Here is a 15,569-nt window from a genome sequence, read left to right on the forward strand (position 1 = left end):
CCAAGTCTGGGGCGGGGGTGGGTTGGGGTCAGGGCTGTGCGCGCAGGTCCCTACCAGTACGGGGATGGGGACAGTGGTGGCAGCAGCTGGAAGGAGCCACCACTGCTGCCTGGGCTGCCCAGGGGGCAGCGGGACGTCACAGGCTGGATGTCACCTGGGCCATGCAAGACTGAGGGACCAGCCACAAGCTGGCCAGAGTCCCTTCACAGGCCAGATCTGGCTCATGAGCCATATTTTGGCCACCCCTGGGCTAGACTGTTTTCAGTGGTGGCAGATGACAGAGCAAAGAGCAGTGGTCTCAAGTGGCAGCACAGGAAGCTGAGGTTAGATAGTGGGAAGAATTTTTTCACTAGGAGGGTAGTAAAGCACTGGAACAGGCTACCCAGAAAGGTGGTGAAATCTCCATCTCTGGAGGTTTTTAAGACCTGGGTGGACAAGTCCTGGCTGGGATGATGTAGTTGGGGTTGGCCTAGACGTGACCTCCAGAGGTCCCTTCCAACCCTCATTTTCTATGATTCTATGAGTAAATACAGTAGTTCGACTTTTTAATCAAGCAACTTGCTGCAGTATTTAGGGAGAAGTCAAACACGCCAGAACTGTGCCGGAGAATAAGAACAAAGCGGAGCTGATCAGTCTCATCTTGCTTGTCTAAACGGCAAAACAGCGAACTTCCATTTGGCCATACAAGCTGTAGTTTTGTATACATGGGTGAATATTATTTTGCTGGTGCTGCTTAATGAGCCTCTTGTTTCCCCACTTACACCGTAGTGTTATGCAAATGTAGTCCCTAGGAGTTGCATCACCTAGACGCACCTACAGAAAGCAACCGTGGGCGTTCTGGAGATGTCTCTTGGAGCATTTCATCTGCTTCTGTGTGTGCGCCATTGTGTTAGTTAAATTACAATGTTGTCACATTATACCACACTTAAATTACAGCGATTAACTTCCTATCCGGTGTGTGTTTTAAGGGTAATTATAGAGAAGCTTAGTTTATATTCTCTAGCTATGTGTTGTTATCTTTTTCCAAGCAGGGCTATCTCGGCAGGGCTGCATCAGATGAAAAGCATTTGCTCTTTTTGTGTTAAAATTGCAAAGAGTCTCAAAAAAAAAAAAAAAAAAAAAAAAAGTTTGTTTGTTTGTTTGTTTGTTTGTTTGTTTGTTTTTTACATGGCAGCATAATACAATCAGCACCAGCAAAGTGAGAATTGAGGCAGTTTGGGAAGTGACTGCAGATGGGTAATACAACCTGAAGTACTTCATGCCAGGGTTGCTAGTTTCAGCCCAGGGTGGTATTGGGCAAATATTGTTACCTGTGAGAGCAACTACAGGTTGAGAACCTACAAAGTATCCGTGTAGGCCCAAACTGACTCTACCTTTACATGGGTGAGTAGCAGTTAAGCAACTAATTTTAGCTGCATCAGTGGCATTTCAGGTCATTTACAGGGATTTTTGGATATCCTTCTCCTTCTTGGAAAGGCACTTAACTCCATATAAGCCATGGAAAATGGAGGGATGCCTTCCCACCTTTTTAGTATAGGTCTTGGCTATGGAGAGCACAGGATGCCACTTCTTCTATGGGCCGCCTTCAGGGAGCTTTGGCAATGGACGACTTCACCCACCTGGTAGAGAGAAGCCATGGCAGCAGAATTGGAGGGGGGAGCAGCAATTGTGGTGGCAGCACGGGCTGGCTTGAGGTAGCTCACACATGCAGCCCCCTTCTCCTCCACACTAAAATATTACCAACCTCTGTTTTAGGGCAGTGGCCCAGTGCCAAGGGCACCTGCTGAGGGAGGGAGAGACCCAACTTCTAAAGCCCCTCTTTCAGAGTGCATTTGTACTTATATCTCCCACTTCCCAGAAAAGCATCCTCGCCACCAGGCCACAGGTTAGCCATTGCCACGACCCCCCTTTTGTTATAACTATACCATATAGTAACTAAACATGGAAAATACATGGAGCCAGAAGCAGAGCAAGCTAGAGAAAGTGTGGCTCAGTGAAGTGGACGCTACATTGGAAGGGAAGATGCCCACTGTTCTGGCCCCTGCTTCTGCCCCCAGTGATAGTTCTCTATTTTGCCTTTAATAGTTACAGGATAAAATGCATAGGCAGCAATGGGATAGTGGCTTCACACCACGAGCAGGAACAGTGGCTAGAATTGTTGTCAACACTGCCAGAAGGGAGCCTCTTACAGACGTGTTGGACATAAAATATCTCCCCAAATGAGCAAACAGAGCATTTCATCTTTTTTTCACAGGCCTTGTCCACTCTGGATTCAGTCACACTGATGTATCCTTTCTTTTACCGCCCCATGTTTGAAGTTGTGGAGGATGGCTGGCACTCCTTCCTGCCTGAGCGAGAGTTTGAGTTGCTCAGTTCAGTGGTAAGTTGGATATTGAGGATGTTTGTTGGCATCCAGCCCTTGTAGAGTCGCACAGTGGAAAGCTGCAGTGCACATGGATTGAACATGGGAGTGTATTAAATAAATGCTCAGACCTAGTGTTCATAGACTAAAAGTAGCCTGTAGGAAGTTGTGGTTGGCTGCTTGGCCCTCGTTCTTTTATCACACGCAAGAGGATTCTTGAGATTTATGTAAAGGTAACTTGTGAAGGTGGGTGGAGACAGGACGATGTTCCTTTTCTTATGATGTATAAAGAAGTCTGGCTGCTTGTGGTTTAAACTTGAGTTTTCCTTTGTGGGCAGTGGGGGTGTGGGGACAGAGTGTTTTGAATTACATCTCTGAAAAGAGCGTTTTCCTCCAGCTGCTGCTTGGAAATTAGAGATAAGTGGCTGGATACAGTTCTAAACTTTCTGAAGCCTCATTTATGTGGGAGGTGGAATCTTGTTCCTACATCTATTCTGCTAGGTTGTTGCACCAGTATTAATAAGTATATTTGGTCTGTCCCAGGAAATGGCAGTTCTTAAGTCCACCTTGCCCAGTATCCTGTGTCACACAGTGGCAAAGAGTGGATGCTGAAAGGAAGAGGTGAGCAGGGTATGACCAGGGTTTTTCCCCCTGCTCCTGTCCCACATACAGCCTCCAGCATTTCAGGCCCAGGAGATTCTGATTCGGAGGCTGTATCCCTAACTCCCAGGCTCAATAGCTGCTGATTTACCTTTCTTCCAAGAATGAGTCTGTCCCTTTTTGAATCTGGATAAACCGTCTACTTCCACAACATCCGGTGGCAATGAGTTCCGCACTTTTTTTTTCATACAGGATGCAATTAGAACTTCCTTTTGTTAGTTTTACACTTACTACCTACTAGCTTCATTTTGTGACCCCCAATTCTTGTAGTATGAAAGACGGTAAGTAATAAATCCGTATGGACTCTCTCTTCACCACTTAGTATTTTGTTAACCCTCTGTGTCCCTCCTCAAGCATCTCTTTTCTAGTGTTGCTAGTATCTGTTGTGTATAGAAGGCTTTCATGGGCAGATCTGTTTTTACCACTATGTTGATTAGGTCATTCAGCAAGTTTAATCCATGAAGCAGTAAAGGGTCCAGCAACAGGAGCTTGATCTGCAGTACAGCTCCCACCAGTGTCAATGCAGGTACAGTTGAATAGCTGCCAGCCCAGAATATTCCAGCTTTCAGAGCTGCAATATGTATGCACAGCCATAACGTTGTTTCAGACTCCATATACCACATCCATTAGTACATCTTCAGAACAAAAAATAGCATTGATTTCTTTAAGCTGTAGTTGAGTCTAATGTCTGAAACATTTGCTGTTTCCCGTATATGGGCTAATAACTAAACTCTTTGTTGTTTGCCAAGGCTAGTTGATACGATCGTTTAGAAAATTAAATGTGTTTGGAAATGGAAGACCTTTCTTTCTTTGTTCTAGGATTATAGTGATCTCACTGCCTTTGCTTCATCTTCTGCCTAAAGCCATAGCAAGCAACCTCTTTACGTAGGACCAGTATTCCTATTTTGATCTATTTTCAGTGATACAGCGCATGTAACAAGAGTACCTTTCTGTTTGAGGTCAAAGTTGTAGACATGCCTTTAGCTCAGCAGGGGAGATTTTGAGACACTTTGATAGGAATCGCATGGTGAGTGGTGAAAGTGCTGTGTTGTCTGAGAAAAGGGGTATGTGAGAGTGCATTGTAGTGTAGGTAGAGGTAGTGGGTGCCTTGCAAAAGCCTGGAGGAGTGAGATCAGAAAAAAGATTCTACTTCAAAAGATGTGGAAAGTGAAATTTCAACAGCAGTCTTTCCCTTTAGATATCGGAGGCTAAACAAGTGATAAAACCAAAGACCTCCTACTATTGTCTTCACCTCTAAAGAGCCCTTCTGCTTCCAGCATGCTTCACTTTGTATTTCCCTTCAAATACAAAAAGAAGAATAGTGCTCAGATAAAAAGAGTTCAGATAACTTATCTTTTGGCTTTCTGGGCATCTAACATCTGGAAAGCTTAGTTTTACAGAACTGACTGATGTATAATGCTAGGCTTCATTTGGAAATATTGATCCATGGCAATGGGAACATTTAAGAGATGTCAATTGATCCCAGGCTTTTATTACAAACCTCTAGACTCCATTTCTTTTCTTTTATAGGAATGGCAGCACAAGGCTCATTTAAAAAGCGTAGATATACTTTCCTAGAATAGCAGTTAAATTACTGTTGCTTGGATATTTCCTGTTCATTTGATTTCATTATTTAAATAGGAGGGAGCAAGTTAATGGCTGCTTGAACAATTTTGAGGCTTGAATGAGTTTTGGATCAAATAGGAGGATGCCTCCTTCATATTTAAATAGTCAGAGTAGAATTGTTCTACCTGCGTCCCTCATTTCCTTAATATCAGACTGTTTATCAGCACCTCTAATTCACCCACATCACAGGTCTTGGTATTGCACTAATTTTACCCTTGGCTCAATTCTGCATGGGAACCTTCGAGCTGTGCAGTGCCGAGGTGAAATAAAACGCATGCCAGTGCACTTTGCACTTTTCGTTTGTCACTTGGGTTTTGTCGAGTTCCCAGAGCACCCGTCCTGTGCCCAACTTTCCACCTGTAAAACCGATTGACAGAAGGTCTTGTTTGGCATTGGTGGTATAATTTGATAGTACATTTGAAGCAATCGCATTTCAACAGTCTAGCTCAAGGCTCTTGAACGTTGCATAGTCGTGCCACATTGCTACACATTCTTGCTTTTTAATCCCTTTGGATGTTATAGAAGGATCTGTTAAGGCAAATGATTTCATTTGCTTTAGAGAAGTTGGAGGCAGTATACAACTGTTGGTCTGCTGTCATCTGCTGATAGCATTTACTGTGTTCAGTAATGATCCCTGCTCAGTAGGGATCATCTACAAGGCCTGGCAGCAGCATTCTTGTCATGAATCTCTGCCATGCGTGGCTATTGTGATAAATCTATTGCATCAGCAGTTACAACAGCTCAATTATGGAACTAAGTCAGTGGAACTGCAGGTTCGATGTCTTCATTCGTGCACTGTAGGAAAGGAATAGAACTCATCCCTGAACATTGTATTAATAATAATAATAATAATAATAATAATAATAATAATAATAATAATAATAATAATAATAATAATAATAATAATAATAATAATAATAATAATAATAATAATAATAATAATAATAATAATAATAATAATAATAATAATAATAATAATAATAATAATAATAATAATAATAATAATAATAATAATAATAATAATAATAATAATAATAATAATAATAATAATAATAATAATAATAATAATAATAATAATAATAATAATAATAATAATAATAATAATAATAATAATAATAATAATAATAATAATAATAATAATAATAATAATAATAATAATAATAATAATAATAATAATAATAATAATAATAATAATAATAATAATAATAATAATAATAATAATAATAATAATAATAATAATAATAATAATAATAATAATAATAATAATAATAATAATAATAATAATAATAATAATAATAATAATAATAATAATAATAATAATAATAATAATAATAATAATAATAATAATAATAATATTATTATTATTATTAACACAGGATGAAAATGGTACCGAGACAAACATGCCCATATAGCATGGGATGCACATAGGAATTCTATAAGCAAACATTAACCATCTAGTGCATATGGAGAAATGAACAGCGTGTCTAAATAATTTATTAAATTTTATAAATACTTTAGAAGTAAATGAATAATTCCTATCCTATGTTTGCTAAGGCAGAAGGCAAGGCAGGATGGCATCTTAAAGACTAACTTGTTCGGAAAGGTGCAGGGTTTCATAGGCAACAGCCTACTTCTGTCAGATGCTAAAGGGATGATTTGTATTAAAATTAAAAAAAAAACCTTTTTCCCAACCAGTGTTTCCCAACCGTGCAGTTGGTCCAAAAAAAGATATTCTTGCCTGTTGCAAAAAAAAAAAAAAAAAAAAATGTGTGACGTTTAACTACTTTGTACCCAGCTGAGCTACTGAGTATAACTACAATCTCCATACAAAGATTGCATATTATTTTAGGGTTTATATTCAAAACAGTATTTCCAGACTACAGCAACAACAACAAAAATCCTGCAAGGTGCAGTTGTTTTTCTCAAAAGTCTTCAAAACGTACAAGGCTGTTGTCACCAAGCGTTAGCGATTTAGGCAGCTCAGAGAAAAGATTAGTTTGAAAAGAAATTCAGATGTATTAAGGTAAGAAATGCACAGTTAAGGCCCTATACAGATGATGTGCAATAACAGTGTGATTCTGATTAATGCTTTTTGTAGTCCCAGATGAGATGACATTGATCTTCTGACATAGTGGATTATTTTTATTCTCCCTTTCACATTTGTCACTGCACAGCAGAGTTAGGGTTGCCCGAGTGGTTTAACTGTGCGTTTCTTAGCACAGGTCAGAGCTGGGTTTTTTCTTCTTCTGCCCCCCCAAAAACGTCTTTTCTCAAAAATGGCTGTTTTTATGAATTGGAAATTGTGGCTGGTTGGTTTTCCAGTATCCTCTTGAGCATCACTTCGTCTCGGTTTTTTCTGTAGAAAAATGAAAATTATATTTAAAAAAAAGAGTCCATTCTAAAGCAGCTTTGAAACCGTCCTTTTGATGACATTATTTATAGTTTCAGCCAGGTCTCTGCATTCACATTTCTCAAGTTGAATCACTTCTATTTTCTGCTCTCTTTGCAAATTGCATTATTTCTGTTTTATGAGAGTAGGGACTAGTAATGGCAGTGTATTGTCCTCTCTGAATTCCATCCAGTTCTATTGTTTCATTAACATACTGGCCTGGAAGATCTTAATAAGGTCTAACTTCACGCAGACCTTTTCTATACTTGCCTCATTTCTCAAACCGAGTCTGCTGCTGCACATTGTTTAACCTTGGCTTACACACTCTGACAACTAGTAATGATCGATTGCTGCTGGTTTGGTGTATGTTACATCCCTAAAAAAAAGAGAGCAAAAGATAGTGACACTGCTGTTTTGCCATCCTTTGACAGTGAAGTAGTTTACTGGACCTCTCCCAGTGTTAGGTGAGCTCCAGAAGACACATGATACTAATTGCTGCAGTTTGCTTCCTTTCAGTGCCATGACATATTATAACTCGATGGGTATGACAATACCATCTGCCTCATGTTACATACAGTGAGGAGCAGGAAGGCAGGGGTGGAGATAAATCAAGGCAATCTGTTTCTTCTTCTCTTTACACCAGTCGTTTCCTGGCAGCCTGTGCCCTGAAAAGTGCATTTGAATTTTCTCTCTGGAGATGCAACTAGTTTATTTGCCATGGGTGTGGGGTATCAGTACATTAATGCTTGCTGTAACCTACCTATATCCAGTCTAAATGCGGAGTGGGCACGTAGTGTACAGTCCTACACCACTGCAAGGTCATTCTACTCCAAGGTAAAGTTCTCCCTTGGGAAATCGGAAGTAACTATATACTGGTGTAAGTTATCCCAGCCGACAGGTTGTGTATCCAGGTTCATCCTGAAAGCCATCTGCTTGGGGTAGTGAGATATCGGTGGCTCCCTGCCACACATTGGTGAGTTGAACACAAACTTTGCACATACAGCCTAGCAGTGAGATCTGTTGTGGTGTGGCACGACCTCCCATGTGGATGCTGGGGAAATACCATTGCTGGGGACATTTGAAAACAAAATGGGCTGCTGAAACAAAAAAAAAAAAAAAAAAATCAAATTCTATTGAATGTCTCTGCCTTTACAAGGAAACAGCCGATGCAGCCTACTAAGTCTTGATCATTTTACTTCACCCATGCCTGGGTTCACCTGGAGCTGTCAGGTCATGCCAACTGTACAACCCTGCCTGAAAAGAATGACTAAAGACGTGGCAGCGTTAGTGGATGTCCATCTAGGCAGTGTGCTGAAAGGTGCTGGCAGCGTGTTCAGTTGTCAGATACAAGCGATGCAATAGCTGTGCCCAGATTTTCTAGTAATGTGTTGAGGTTCTAGCACAGCTCACCTTTTTTGGGAAGACGCACATTTTTAGGCGCTATTGCAGTGGTTCTCAGCTGGGGTGCTGTGAGGACTACCCCCCCCCCCCACATCATGGATGCCATGATACAGGTGCTGCTACCACGGCAGCAGCCAGATATAGCTGCCTTGTGTGCTGGGCTACAGCATACATGTACTCTTGCTGCATTAGGGCTCCCTGGTAACCCTAAAGCAGAACAGCAGAGCTGGCTCAAGCTGTAGGCCTTCCTAGTCTAGCCCTCCCCACTGTCCTCCTGAAGCCAGAGGCATGCAGGAGAGTCCTGCCTCGCACCTCTTTCCAGGAGGTGTGGAGGGGCAGGACTTCATCAGGAAAGAGAGAGAACCTGAACCAGCTCTCCTGTCCTGCATTAGGGTTATCAGAGAGCCATAATGCAGGAAGAGCACGTGCATGTGCCACAGCCATCCCTGTATGCAGCAGGCATACAGGGCAGTTTTACCTGGAAGCAGCAACACCTGGCTGAGCAGCACTCAGGTAAACTGAGGCAGCATCAACCGTGGTTCTCAACTGGGGGTGCTGCCCCATTCAAAAATAGAATCATGGAAGATGAGGGTGGGAAGGGACCTCAGGAGGTCACATCTAGTCCAATCCCCTGCTTAAAGCAGGACCAGCCCCACCTATATCATCCCAGCCAAGGCTTTGTGGAGCTGGATCTTAAAAACTTCCAAGGATGGAGACTCTACCACCTCTCTCGGTAGCCTGTTCTAGTGCTTCACTAGTGCCCTGGATAAGGCCTTGACTCTGAGAAGTTTGAGAACCACTGCTCTATCGAGTAACGTACCATGTTGTTAGAAATAGGAGCTGCATTTTAAGTTAGAAGGACCTTGACTGTTTCACACCAAGACTGAAGCGCACACTGTGCACAGCAAAGCAGGAGCAGCAGCTAAGCAGGCCCAGGCAACTGCAGGGACTTTCCTCTTCAGGAGCTGCTTCTTGCCTGGAGCCTTTTGCATATGTGTCAGGCTGCTGCTTTGCATGAAGGCTAGACACTGTTGTTCTAGTCCAGGCAGCTGCTAGGCCAGTTCACGTGAGCTTTCATTCATCCATCAGGGCTTATGTCTGCATTCAGTCAGTCTTTTGGTCTTAGTCTGGTTTGGATAATGATGTGCCTTCTCTAGTTCCACTACAGTGAAAATAGCTTCTTGCTCGGGGGGACTTTTTGCAGTTTCTCTCACAGCCCTGCTAAACTTTACATAGAGCCAGTCATGGAATTCCCACCCTCAAATGTACAACCCACAGAGCAATAATAGCTCGAGGTTTCTGGCTTTTGTAGAATGATTTTCACTTCCTTCTCAGGGTGAGGAGAAGGGGATCTGTCATTTAGAGATGGAAAAACAAGAACTTCCTCATCAGAAAGTTCTTCTCCTTGTCCTGGCCTCCAGTAAGAACTGATTCATCAGGCACTGAATGTAGCCTTGGTCCAAAAGCAGCCATCAAACTGGTCAAAGGTCCTAGCCAGCAGGCCTCTGCCTTGGACTTTTGTATGGCTGCAGTTTGAATTCTAGCTCACCTCCGGTACGGACCCCAGTGAGCGAGTGCTTTAGGCCATGAACTCTAATGCTTGATGTCTGGAAATCTGTCAGCTGCCGTGTCTGATCCTTCCTCTCCAGTAGTTTTGGTGTGGCCAGTTCTGTCAGAGAACTCATAAAGGGATGCCTCGCTCCTCCTGGGCCAACTCATTTGGGTCTCAGCACTCAGCAGGTTCTTTCATGTATACTGGCTTCCAGGAGTCATGGGACTGAGGCACTGAGAGTGCCCAGGTACGGGGAGGGTTCTGGTAAATGCTGCGTGTATCATTTCGCTGGCTTATGGGTTCATCAGGGCACGTAGGTTACTGCTGAACATGCAAGCAGCACTAGAAACGCTAAGCAACTGCGTTAACATCGATACGATTCAGTCTTTCAGCATTAGGTGGATCTTGGATTGCTGGTCTTGTCTTCAGTGCTCTGAGATGGGGACAACAGTTGATCCTGTTCTTGGTGTTACTGGCGTATGTAGAAGTCTAACCAGCTCCTTTCATGTAAACCTGTCTAACACTGAGGAGTAAGTTTCTGCCCCAGAGGGTTCCCCTTTGGGTGAATTGGAGAAGACTGCATTGGTGGGTCATTGTACTGCGCTCTACAGAGGTTGATAAGACAGTGTGATTAGAAGCTATGCCCCTCAGTTTGACCCCACTGGCTTTCCTTCTTGGGATGTTTGTGCAGGAAAAATATCTCTGATATGCAGATGGGGTAATGGTGATGAAATTGCTCTGTTCCTGTCTGAGTTATCTTTCTAAAACACCCGCTGGAAGCATACAGAATATGCTGGATAGTTTGAACTTGAATCTAGAATTTCCCATTTGCTGACCTTTCCTTCAGGATCTAGAACGTTTTGTTCACAGCAAACTGTTGTTGCCTGTCTCCACAGACTAGCGACTGGCAACTGAGCTACGTCAATAAGGAGTTCTCTGTCTGCCCCTCTTACCCGCCCATCGTCATCGTCCCGAAATCCATTGATGACGAAGCCCTTCGGAAAGTCGCAACATTTCGTCATGGTGGTCGCTTCCCAGTTCTCAGCTATTACCATAAGAAGAATGGGATGGTAAGTGAAACTTGAGGGGTTTGCAGGTTGGATTAGGCAGAAGTGTAAAGATGTGTTCAGACTTCTCCTGCCCTGTTCTAATGAAAAAGAGCCTGTGCTATAGGCTTTTAATACAGCTGTTAAGGTGTTAGCTCACCATCATCTTCCACCTTATTTTGAGCTCACCATTGAAATCATAGAAAAGTATTTTTGGAAGGGACCTTCAGACCTCATCTAATCCAGCCCCCTGCGTGATGCTGGAGCATTCCTATTGAAACCATCCTGTACAAATCCATAGTCTAACCTCTTAGCAAAACTACAGAGTCAGCCCTGACATGACCAAAAGACATAGCACCTTAACTTGCCACAGGTAAAGTTAGAGGGGGGAAAAGGAGGTCAGTGTCTTGCTGCTGTCAGAGTTGTTAAATACTTGAGATCCAAAGAAGAGGGCCACACACCTCCACTAGGGGAAGACAAAGCCCCACAAAGTCCCTATGAATTTCACCGTGGGGTAAAATTCCTTCCTGACCCCAAGTATGGTGATCAGTGTGATCTGGAGCAGAGCGGCAAGACCCTCTGGTCAGGAATCTCCCAGCAGAAGCATTGGCATGCCCCAGTCAAAATCCCCAGCTTTGTCTTCAGTCAACACCCGGTGAAAAATCCCCCCCCACCTCATTCTTCCCTCCCCCAATGTATGTAGCAGCAGGAAGGGACAAAAAATCCTTCCTGGCCTCATGTGGCAGTCAGCAAAGCTCAGAAGCGTGAGAAATAGCCATAGTAGAACACAGGCATAGCTACTCCTAGATCATTATTGACCAATGCTTTTCCAACCTCTTCTTGAACACCTGTAGCAATGGAGATTTCCTCTTGCCCTGAGCAGTCTGTGCCACTGCTTCACTGTCTAAGTGTTATCCAGTCTAATCCTACTTTGCAGCCACTTCAAGCCATTGGTCTGCATCCTCCTCTCTGCAGCAAGAGAGAGAAGTCATTTTCCTTTTTTATGGCAGCCCTTCACATATTTGAAGACTGCTGTCATGTCCCCTCTTCAGCACCTTTTCCACAAGCTGAACATACCTAGCTCCTTCAGTCTCTCCTCGTATGACTTGCCTTCCAAGCCCTTTATCACTTTTGTTATCTGCCTCTGGACCCTCTCTAACTTCTCCACGTCCTTTTTAAAATGTGGAGACCGAAACTGCGCACATCACTCTAGATGAGGCCTGAAAGTTGCTAAGCAGGGAGGCACTATCACCTCTTGTGTCTACTTCTATTAATGCAGGAGTGTGAAACGGGAGGTCCACAGGCTGGATCCAACCCAAGGGGCTTAGATTGACCCTGTTTGCCAGATGTGGAACCGGACTTATGCATGGCCTGGACCCTGGGCCACACGTTGCATGCAGCCCAGGGATTCGGGTCAGGGTGCATGCTGTATGTGGCACTGTGCTCTATTCTGGGTGCTACATGCAGCCTGCATTCTGGGTCCCGTATGTAGCACCCAGGGCTCTGGGTTCAGCCCGCACACCACATCCAGTGCAAGCCCTGATGTGGGGCCAGAATATGCTGCATGTGACATTGGGGCTGGACTGGCCACAGGTGCTAGCTCTGCATGGTCCCAAACTGACTCTCTCAAGCTGTCCCAGTGCCCCTCATCTGGATAAGTTTGACACCTCTGTATTAATGTATCCCCAAAGCACAGTCACTTTGTGCTGGTACATCACACTGCGGATTCATATCAAGTCTGTGATCCACCAAGACTCCCAGATCCTCTTCCATCAGGGTGCCTCCCACTTAGTATTTTTTTATTATTCTTCCCAAGGTATAATGCCTTGCATTTGCCATTTAGGTAGTAATTTGTTTAAATCAGGGGAGGCTAGGTGAAGCTCTGGGTACTGGCAAAGGAAGCCTACACTAGGCTGGCAACTGAGAAGTGATTAATTGGATATTGCTCGCTGGCTGCAGGCACTGCTTTATCCTTTGGACATGGTCCATCTCAGTCATGACTGAGGCACTCGCAGAACACTGCATCTCTTGTACCTGTTCTCTGAAGAAGCAGAGCAGTCTCTGCCACAAGCTTGTCCCAAATCCTAAATCCTCTCCCTCACGTGCACTTTTCCATGTTTAAGCTGTCAAAATCTACTGGATATTGGCAACTGAACCAGCCACTAACTGCCTGCTGTTAAGGAATGTTTCCTGTAGGCAGTGTTTCATGCGAGTCCTCACTGATTGTTTCCCTGTATCCACTGCTAAAGCATCCTTTATGAGCACTGCTGGAGCCATGTGTTGGATCATATGAACTGATAGCTTGGTCTGACGTAGCAATTTGCCCACATGTGAAATCCATCAGTAATCTTAAGGGTGGCGATAAGTAGCTTACACTGTTCACTTTCTGTTTGGTGCATCCATGTTCTTGTCTGCTTGAAAATGGATTAGAGATTGCTGTTAATCCTTGGAATATACATGCTTGAAAAAAAAATAGAAGTATATTAGCATTCAAGGCAGAGTCCTTGAACTTCTGACTTATGTCTTCCATCACATATGGCTAAACCTTGCCCAAATCTAGTGACATTGAATGCTCTCATTGGGCACACAAAGCTGCCTCTTTCATGTATTGCTCAGACTAGCTACATATAATAGGTTTATGATCTGTAAACTCCTATCTTCAATGAAGGCCTTATATCAACACAAGGAGGCAGCTGTGATTTATTAGTCTAATCACTGAAGAACGTGATGCATGACTTTATAACACAATGAACTAAAATGTGTTTTAAAGGTAGCATTGGGTATAGATTTAACCACTGATTTAGATGAAGCAGGGATTTGGAGTTAGAGGATGCAAAGATGGAGATTTGTGAATAAAGAAGAGGCGAGAGGGAGGCCTAATATGAGGATGTTTGTTATTAAAGCAACCTCCGGGTTGGCTTTAGAAACAAACTAGAAATAATTTAACCTAATGGTGAAGCAAAAGGGCAGTAGCAGGATGGACAGGAATCAGAATTTCTAATCATAGGCAAGGGAGAAAAGCAGTATTTTCAGCTGTAGTTGGAAGATGGCTAGAGCAATGGGAAGGCTTTTTCCAGATGCCAGACTCTTTGGATCAGTATGTTTGTCCCTTGTGCCTCCAGATTGTGGGGTGGAACTTGAAGGCAAATACTGGAAGAGGAGGTGGAAGCGGGAAATGCACTGGAGAGGGGACATCCGAGCTTGGCTGATCCAGATTCATGGAAATGTAGTATAAGAGCATGGTGCGCGGTGCAGTTTCGAAGAGTATCCATTTGAAGTTCAGGGGAAGTAGGTAACTTCATTGCCATGATGTCAATTATAAAGGAAAGCAGCATCCTTATTATTAGGAATGTGTAGAATTAGCTAAGCAAAGCAGTAGTGGACTAGAGCGTTCTCCACTGGTGAACTAGATGGCTGTCCCCCTTCCCCACATCCAGTTCTCCCATTTCTGTCCTAGGTGATGATGCGGAGTAGCCAGCCTCTCACAGGCACGAATGGGCGCCGGTGTAAGGAAGATGAAAAACTTATTAATGCCACACTGCGGGCAGGGAAGCGTGGGTACATTATCGATACCCGTTCACTGAACGTGGCTCAGCAGGCCAGAGCCAAAGGAGGTGGCTTTGAACAGGAAGTGCACTACCCCCAGTGGAGGCGAATTCACAAATCCATTGAGAGGTGAGTGAAATAAGAGTGGTGTCAGGAAACCACATGGCTATGCTCGGGCTGCCTCTCAGTTCTTGGACTAGTGTTACTAGTAATGCAGATCATTTAGTACACAAGCACAGTGTGTCTACATGTGTGGAAGCTTACCTGGCTTGCAGCATCACAGATTAATCAGCTGCTGTAAGTAACACTAGTAGCCTTTAGTTCTAAATGAATTTCTGTATAAGCCCCTGTTCCTTCTTCAGTGTGCCTCATGTGTCAGGAGTGCATGAATGGTAGGTCAGGGTATAAGAATGGCAGCTGGTACAGGAACTACTTACAGCAGCTTCAGTACATCTCCCTGCTGCTGTGCACTAGGAGAGCTCTGCTTTTTGTGGCCACAGCCCACTGTCTCTCCTGCACAATGCGGAGGGGTTGGGAGTTTCCCTTGGGAATCTTCCCAATGGCATTTTGCACTAACATAGTCCCATTAAAGTAGCTACACTGAAGCAGTCCCCTTTGTCCCACTAGAATTGACTGAATGGATCAATTTGCTGTGCATTGCAATCATGTCCTTGCAGCTCTTCTGATTAACTTAGCATATAAAAAATCTACACTGATTCAAGCTCTGGTATATTCTCACACTCTATGCTCCTCTCTAAGCAAAATTAAAAGGCTTTAAAGTTTATTCATAGTTTCATAGATTAAGGGTCGGAAGAGACCTAGTAGATCTTCTAGCCCGACCCCCCGCCAGGGCAGGAGAACAACAAAACCCCAAAACAAGAAACGGGACTCAAATGAGTCCAGCCAGGTAGGCATCCAGCCTCTTCTTAAAGACCCCCAGGGTAGGGGCCAGCACCACTTCCCTTGGAAGTTGGTTCCAGCTCCTAG

General features: G+C 43.6%; 1 protein-coding gene across 2 annotated transcripts in view; it reads left to right on the forward strand.

Moving 5' to 3' along the window:
- Positions 1–15,569, forward strand: part of MTMR9 (myotubularin related protein 9) — a 64,034-nt gene that overhangs the window by 30,522 nt on the left and 17,943 nt on the right. For both annotated transcript variants that reach the window (XM_019520906.1, XM_019520907.1), the window contains exons 3-5: positions 2,255–2,380; positions 10,887–11,060; positions 14,494–14,711. In XM_019520906.1, coding sequence (XP_019376451.1) covers positions 2,255–2,380; positions 10,887–11,060; positions 14,494–14,711 — 518 coding nt within the window. The remainder of the gene's footprint in view (positions 1–2,254; positions 2,381–10,886; positions 11,061–14,493; positions 14,712–15,569) is intronic.

Source organism: Gavialis gangeticus, unplaced genomic scaffold, assembly GCF_001723915.1.
Source record: "Gavialis gangeticus isolate Ggan-Ray unplaced genomic scaffold, GavGan_comp1, whole genome shotgun sequence".
Taxonomy (NCBI): domain Eukaryota; kingdom Metazoa; phylum Chordata; order Crocodylia; family Gavialidae; genus Gavialis; species Gavialis gangeticus.